The sequence below is a fragment of the Notolepis coatsorum genome (assembly GCF_963971535.1).
Source record: "Notolepis coatsorum genome assembly, chromosome: 2".
Taxonomy (NCBI): domain Eukaryota; kingdom Metazoa; phylum Chordata; class Actinopteri; order Aulopiformes; family Paralepididae; genus Notolepis; species Notolepis coatsorum.
Genome location: NC_140166.1, coordinates 98,965,322 through 98,973,631, shown reverse-complemented (window position 1 = coordinate 98,973,631; position 8,310 = coordinate 98,965,322). Strand labels below are relative to the sequence as shown.

General features: G+C 41.3%; 1 protein-coding gene across 1 annotated transcript in view; it reads right to left on the bottom strand.

Moving 5' to 3' along the window:
- Positions 1-1,193: 1,193 nt before the first annotated feature.
- Positions 1,194-8,310, bottom strand: part of LOC311223470 (uncharacterized protein) — a gene marked incomplete at both ends in the record, with an annotated part of 55,916 nt that continues 48,799 nt past the window's right edge. Inside the window, 2 exons of the mRNA XM_084308256.1 lie at positions 1,194-2,091; positions 2,278-2,434. Of these exons, the coding sequence (XP_084164382.1) occupies positions 1,194-2,091; positions 2,278-2,434 (1,055 nt within the window). The remainder of the gene's footprint in view (positions 2,092-2,277; positions 2,435-8,310) is intronic.

The following is an 8,310-nucleotide window of genomic DNA, read 5'->3' as shown; positions in this document are numbered from 1 at the left end:
TTACTATGTGAAAATGTTCATTTCTAGTTTATATACAAACATTTATTTATTTGTATTACTTTTCAAGATTACTAGATCCTGAATATCAGTGCTTTAATCCAACCAATCAAAAAAAAACGAATACAAGGAAGACAATGGACCACAATGCAGTGACATTTTGTGTAATTACTTAAAGGACAAACATAAATACTCCCACTAGGGTAACAACAAAGAAACATTCATTCAAAGGCAGCTTGATCATAAAAAAAAAAAAAACTATACAAAATACACACTAATATACAAAACTATAGTAAATGGTCACTTCCTGCTGCAGCGAGGTCATCTACCTGTGTGCACGCAGTGGACAATGAGATGCAGACTTCTTCCTCAGTCAGCTGATAACCAAGGTAAGGTGTTGGTATCGTGACAACACTACAACATACACAAGTAGCTTGACAACCGATATCCTTTGTCTAGTAGGAATGGGCCAATGTGTAATTTTGGTGGTAAGTCCTATTTGCACAGATGTTAGTCCCTTAGTATGCACAATATAATATGCATATAATAAATAGTTTGTTAATAAACTCTTACTTGAAAAATGTTCACTGTGCTCCTAAATTTATTTAATTTAGGAGCACATGTACTCCCTGGGAAAAAGGTTAGCGTAGAGCCCTGTATATAGTAATAATAACACATAACGATATACTAAAAAGCTATTTAAAAATGTTTGGCTGCAGTGGTGGCCTGGATGGTAAAGGATATGGAAACCGGTTGGGTCTCTATTGAGCAAAACTCCATACCAGGAATATCAATATCCACCCTCCCATTTATGAGTAAAAAATCGCAGGGAAAAATTTGAATAACTAATATATGGATCAAACATACACTGAAAATCTGGAACACAGTTCAAAAACACATAAAGGTACCGTAGCTTTGTCAAGGGCTATGCTGCCCATAGTAGGAAACAGAGTTTCTCCCATCCATGTGGGATAACACATAAAAGGTGGGCTGATAAGGGATTAATTATAATTGACAGACTATTTGATGGGAATACATTTAAATCTTTCTCACAACTACAAAACAGATTTTCTCTACCATCAAGTGACTTATACAGATATTTACAAATGAGAAATGATGTCACTAAACACACACAGATTGGGATACTATTAAGAAAGAAATACAATAGTGGAGGATGAGGACTGGCGATGGTCGGCCTACACCATTCTTTCTTGCCATGCCACACTACCCTCTGGTGAGCAGAAATACTCCTGGTACTTCTCTCGCACAGTGTAGGCTTCCCGGGAGCACCTATTTACACCGATGTTCCTGACTGAGACCATGTTGTCCTCACCGGCTCTTCTCTCATCCAGCCAAACCTGGCTTTCACTGGGCCTCTGCAAGTAGTTGTGCAGGATACAGAGGGTCAACACCAGGGTGCTCACCTTACCGGGAAGCAGATGTATCCTGCTGTAGAGAACCCTCCAGCGGGAGGCAAGAATGCCGAAGGCATTTTCAACCACATTCCTTGCCCTTGAGAGACGGTAGTTGAAAATCCGCTTCTCGTGGGTGAGGTTTTTCCCGGGGTAAGGCCTCATGAGGTAGGTCTTCAGTGGGAATGCTGCATCTCCCACCATCGTAAACGGCACCTTGTCGAGGTGTGCAGCATTTGGGAGTATGTCATCCTCTGGCACGTGGAGGGATTTTTCCTCCATCCCCCTTCCAAGTGCTGAGGTGGCATAAACTCCTCCATCGCTGACCCTTCCAAACTCTCCCACGTGGACAACTCGGAAACGATAGTCGGCATCTACAAGAGCAAGCAAGACGAGGGAGAAGGTCTTCTTGTAGTTGAAATACAGACTCCCAGACTTCGGGGGTGCCTGCATGACGATGTGTTTGCCGTCTATCGCGCCGAGGCAGTTGGGGAAGTTCCACCTCTGCCCAAACCTTAGAGCAATGGCTCTCCAATCCTCCCCAGTCGGAGGAGGCATCTGGCTCCCCATTAGCCGCCTGTTGATGGCCTCACAGGTGTCCTCCACACAGGCTGCCACAGTCGACTGTCCCATGCGGTAGCAAAATGCCAGACTCACAAAGGAGTCACCTGTTCCAAGGAACCTGTAAAATAAAATGTGTCAGCAGGGAATGTGTTCTTTTTCATATATGATGTGATTCTTGTGTTTTTTTTTTATATATGATGTGATTCTGTTCCTTCTTATATTTTGTGCACAATAAAATATGTGTTTGTTGAACCCCACTATCGCCCAATGAGCCTCTGTACCTGGTACATGTAGTATGACTCACCTCAATGTTACAGCCAGCCTTTGCTTTGCCTCAATAGGCTGCCTGTAATTTGTGGTCTTCTTTTGGATATCGGGTCCAACCACACTCAGGAGAAGATCCATCTGCTCCGCAGACATCCGGAAGTATTTCCGGTGCCGCTCCTCGTCCAATTGCAACTCTGCCACCAAATTGTGGAAATCACCCTGTTGCTGCCTTCTCAGGTTTAAAAAGTGCACCCAGACTCGCCTCCTACGACGTCTCCGACGCAAATATAAAAGAAGGGCTGCAGCCTTCTTTTTATCACCTAAAATTGCATCTGTGGAAAACAAACAATATCATTATTTAACTCAATTTAAGCGAACATTTTAAGTTATAACAATATTTGAATGTTAGTGAATTTAAATACCCATACCTAGCTAGTTAAATATCACAACTTCATTGTACATGAGAATAATATAGTCCCCTTCGGATGTATATATCTTTTATTATCTCTTTTTCTTACAAAGTACTGTATATCTGTATGTCATAAATGTCATAAACTGCATCCTTAGTACTTGTGTGTATTTAGCCGTACTGTATTGTACCCATTCTGCAATCTGTTAATAACGTTTTCAATCAATCACATCATGGGGGGAAATTAGCTAAGGTTTGATTTATTTATTTAAGATTGCAGAATAAATACAGTACACACAACTGCTAATTGGGGTTGCATAACAGAGAGATAGAAAGTCTTGTTTACATCAGGTCCCATTTTCAATTCATCATGACATACAGATATACAGTACTGTTACATCCAGACATTTACTGTAGTTAGAGTATGGATAAATAGCTAACGTTAAATTAGGCTATCGATATACTAACGTTTAGGTAACGTTAGCTAGCTAGCAAGCTATGATGAACAACCAGTACAGCTAACACGAACGTGTTTACCTACTCTACTTTCGTTAACGTTAGCTGACGTTATGAAAGCTATGATCTGTAATGTCAACTGGATAACGTTAGCTATTTATTCATCTATGCTAATATTGTCAGCTTATTTACTCACCCATTTTTACGTGTGTTTCTCCCGATGATTCAATAGTGTTGAGAGTAGAATTTGCCACCTCTAGAGTTCTAAACAACAATATCCGACGAGAGATGTTTGAGAAGCCGTGACCACTTCCGGTAAAACGATCGCCTCTGGTGCGGGGGGCCAAGTGATTGTCGTTGAGCGACAGACAATTCCATCGCCAGGCGACGTCGGTCGCCCGCCGTGTGCAGACCACTTAACACGTTACAAAGTAACGCATTACAGTAACGCTGTTACTTTTGGCGGTAACTAGTACTCTAACGCATTACTTTTGAAATTCAGTAACGCCGTTACCGTTACTGAATGGTTCGTTACTGCGATATTTTTATGTAGATTGATAGCGAGCGGTAGTGATGCAGCGCAGTCCTCCTGACTCCTGTCTGTGTCACTCACCTGCAGGGACACGCTGTGCTGTGGGCATGTTTTGTTTACTATAATAGTCTTGACTGTCATGACAGCGCCCAGCTACTCGCGTTTGTACACATGGATATTATCACTATTTCTCTTTTGTCGAGCACAAAGAAAAGAACGTTTTAGTTAAATGTCATTTGTGTTTTGGCTCAAGTTGATCAACAGATTTTGAGTATCTGTAAGGGCATTAATGAGAGCAATTTTTTTATTTAATTTTTACTAACTAAATAGTTACTTTTCACAGTAACGCATTACTTTTGGGTGTAAGTAACTAGTAAAGTAACTGAGTTACTTTTGAAATGAAGTAACTAGTGTCGTATATTATCTAAATAAAACATGTAAAATATCAATGAATGTACATGTACAGGACGGAAATACTGTGGTAAGTTGTATTACAGAGAATTAATCAAAAATCAGCTCTCTGTCTCCTCACCGAAAAAGCCAGACCTCAGCAAACAGCTGTTAACAAGTGTACCATCCCCTGTCAAATAGCTCCTACAGCAAGGCCACTGGTAGAGAATAACCCTCCCCCCGGCCAAACAGCACCTTCTAAAGGGAAAACCACCAGTCAGGTATTATCTTTAAAGACAGATGGTTGAAACCAAAAACCCTTCCCCTCACTGGATCATTAGGGAGGACAGCTAAGTTAAGCATTTCAACGGTGCTTTATTTACTTAGGCTAGGAACCAAAGGTCAGGCAGGAACCCATGATTAAAATAGGTGATTAGATCAAAGGTCAGTTTGAGGAGCCAAGCAGCTGGTTGCCTGCTAGGCACAAAGGACCTCCTTGGTAGAACTTCCCAAAGAAGGTAATGGAAATAGAACGGCTAACAGCCAGTCGGATTCTCCCCGTTATAGACTATAAACTCTGTGTCACCAGACCAGGAGGACGTGTCACTCACAAAAGGAATTCCTGCTAGAAGGAATTTGGCCAATGGGAAAGCCCGATCTCTGGAGTGACGTCACATGACAGGCAGGGAAAAGGGTATTCTCTGTCTCATTTAAACTGCAGGGAAGCGGACAGAAAGGAACTCGACACTCGAGCGCTGAGAACCGGAGACTCGAGCGCTGAGAGCCGGACACGCACAGAGCCACGAACACAGAAGATGACAGAGGATCGCATCACAGCGAGGACTCCACCGAGCCGAGACGAAATCAAGCGCTCCCTTCCCTGAGCGCTGAGAATCACGGAGACCAGAGTTGCCTTGGCAACCAGCACCAAACTAAGAAGGCCTCGGGTTCAAGTTCAAGTTCAAGTTCTTTAATAGTTGTCATACAGAAGTACAGAATACTTTCATACAAAATGCTTCTTACTGTTACGCTCCAGAGACTGTGCTAGACAAGATAGTATCAAATAACATAATAACATAATATAGCATGAATTTAGAAGAAGAAAATGAGGTCACAGTGTTCGGTATAGACATATGTACAATGTTCTGAGTTACCATATAATATACAATACACAATACTATGCAGTGTACTAATGTACAGTACTATCTAGTGCAAAGCAGAAATGGGATGAGGTACAATTTTAGGTACAATTTACAGTAAGGTGTACGAGTTGTAGTGCAATCCTTCATCCATAAATATAAAGTGTGGGGAGTGGGTGCTACAGTGTGTTTGTTTAAAGTGGGTGTGTGCTATAAGTGTGTGGAGTGGGTGCTACAGTGTGTTTGTTTAAAGTGAGTGTGTGCGTGTGGATGTGTGTGCTATGTGCGTTTGGTGGTTGTTGTTGTGTAGTGTTCATTCATTGTTCGTTTAGCAGCCTGATGGCCTGGGGATAGAAGCTTCTTCTGAGTCTTTCTGTGCTCGCCTTGAGACTCCTGTATCGCTTGCCTGACGGCAGCAGTTCAAAGAGGCAGTTGTTCGGGTGACTGGAGTTGGGTTGCCGAGACAACCAGTGCAGTAACTTCAAATACAATGTTGTTTTCCCTCCAGCTTTCATAACTTAACCTAGCCATTTTGAAAATGAAATTTAACACCTGAATATATTGGAATGATGATGATCCAAATAAAATGGCTATGGTTAAGTTATGAAAGCTGGAGGGAAAACAACATTGTATTTGAAGTTACTGCACTTTGCCTGTACATTACCTAATAATTATTTAAGGGAACTGTGCAGCAGAGTGCAGTATCTGCTTTTTGGGGGTTAATTAAAATAATTATGTCATATTTTTGTATGCCTAAAGATTACTTCATTAATACATGTTAAATCTGGGTATTATCATCTATCTACCTATAACACATTTTGGATGGCAAGTCAAAAAACTTTAAAGCCATTTTTCTCAGTTTCACTTTTTTGAAGTTACTGCGGTCTGCCTTGACAGGGCAGTATAGGGTTACTGCAGGACAGAGCCAGGTGATGGTAGGACTATAAGGTTACTGCATGACAGAGCCAGGTGATGGTAGGACTATAGGGTTACTGCAGGACAGAGCCAGGTGATGGTAGGACTATAGGGTTACTGCAGGACAGAGCCAGGTGATGGTAGGACTATAGGGTTACTGCAGGACAGGAGTGACAGGATCTGAAATGACAAAACAACAAGTGAAAATGACAGAGGCAGAGAGAATAAATGAATGAACAGATACAGTAAATTAAGGAAGACCAGGAAGCATTAATGACAAGTCTGCTGTTTTGAAGATCACAACGTTTCCTCTGTCTGCACTTCATCTGTCCACAAACACGTTACTGTTCCTCTGCTGGTCCTCCAGTGTCAGTGCACCACTATCTCTCTTCAGTGGAAGAATAAAGAGATAGTAACTGTCCATGTATGTACCATCACATAAACGATGATGGGAACCCATCAATTACTGTCTAATTTTGACTTATCGCCATTACCGGATGTTTAATAGATGTTGTGTTTGTAGTAGGTGTGTATACGGTGTGTGTTTTAACTGATATCAGCTTACGGCTTACGAAACATCATTCAAACTGCCATTGATGTTGAAAAGGGGTGGAAAATACTCCATTCATAATGTAACTTAACTTTCCCAAAACCGTACACTCTACTAGAAGCTCTGTATGACAAAACTCAGCATTCAGTTGGGTGTGCTTGTTATTAACTCCAGGGTACTCCCAGTTGCTGTGTGAATTTGAACAGCTTGTAATAGAATAATACAGTGACATTAGTGAAAATAAACTATACAGTGATTTTCAGCCTGTTATTAACCTGTTAGCCTGTTATTAACTCCAGGGTACTCCCAGTTGCTGTGTGAATTTGAACAGCTTGTAGTAGAATAATACAGTGACATTAGTGAAAATAAACTATACAGTGATTTTCACAAGGGTGAATGATCTACGCCCAGTTTCATGGAGCATATTTTCAACCGGAGATCTACCACAACATACACAACATATGAACACAACATTAGTTAAAGACGGGAACCTCTGCAAATCTGGTATGTCATAAATGTATAGATGTAGCAGTACTGACTATCTGTATGTCATGTATGTCATATATGTCTATATGAATTGAAAATGGGGGACCCTGATGGAAACAAGACAAACGTCTTTCTCAGGTCTGCATCCCCTTAACAATTGTATGTATTGAGCCGTACTGTATTGTACCCATTCTGCAATCTGTTAAATAAAGTTTTCATTCATTCATTCATTCAACCATCTCTCCCCTGAAAATGACTGAATCATGCACTTCTCCTGGTGCCCCCCACAGTAACGTCTATGAATCGTCCGCCATCCAGTTTATGATCCTAGAAAGGGTTCCTATTCACAGAATGGCTTTCTGTCTACAGCCTGCCGGCTGTGGAACTCTCTGCCCAGGGCCATCCAAAACTCCCCCACTATTGCTGTCTTCAAGAGGGGTGTGAAGCGACATCTGCAACAATAGGTTGCAGTGGGTGCTTGGCCACCACTCTTGAAGAACAGGAACATGACATGATGTAATGAGGCTCTTTCAGAAAATTGTGTTGTCTATTATCTACTTGTTTTATATATCTTATCTTCTTAACTCTTTCTTTGTGATTTATTGTATTCTTCTTGGGACCATGTTGGAAACAAGTCGACAGACTTTCACATGTTATCCTTGTACCCCTTGTTTTTATACTTTTGTATAAATTGTATGTACTAAATAAAAATCAATCAATCAATCAATCCCTTGCAAGTGTACTGAATACAACTGTTTGTGATTGAGAGGTCCTTCCCCCAACTCTGGGTTGTTGGATTTTAAAATGGCACCTGGTCAATTGATCCTATGATTTACAATTAGTCATTTAGCTGACGCTTTTATCCAAAGCGACTTGAAGCCTGACTGATTTGGGTCTAAGAGGTTGTTCTGTAATAGATAATCAATGAGCTGGTTTGATATGGCACATTCAAGTGATTTAGAGAGGACATAGAGAAGAGATACAGGGCGGTAGTTATCTATGGCAGTGGGGTTCAGGGTTGCCCCTTGATGCCCCTTATGCCTCAAACTTGCTGAAAAACCTTTTTTCACAAGCAGGGGACCAAGTGATCAAACTTCCTGCCATGGAACAAGTCACATCCAGCATGTCTAACACAACACTGTCTGCTGTACCTTGTGAAACACTGAATATATGCCCAATTGTCATGGGTCGAC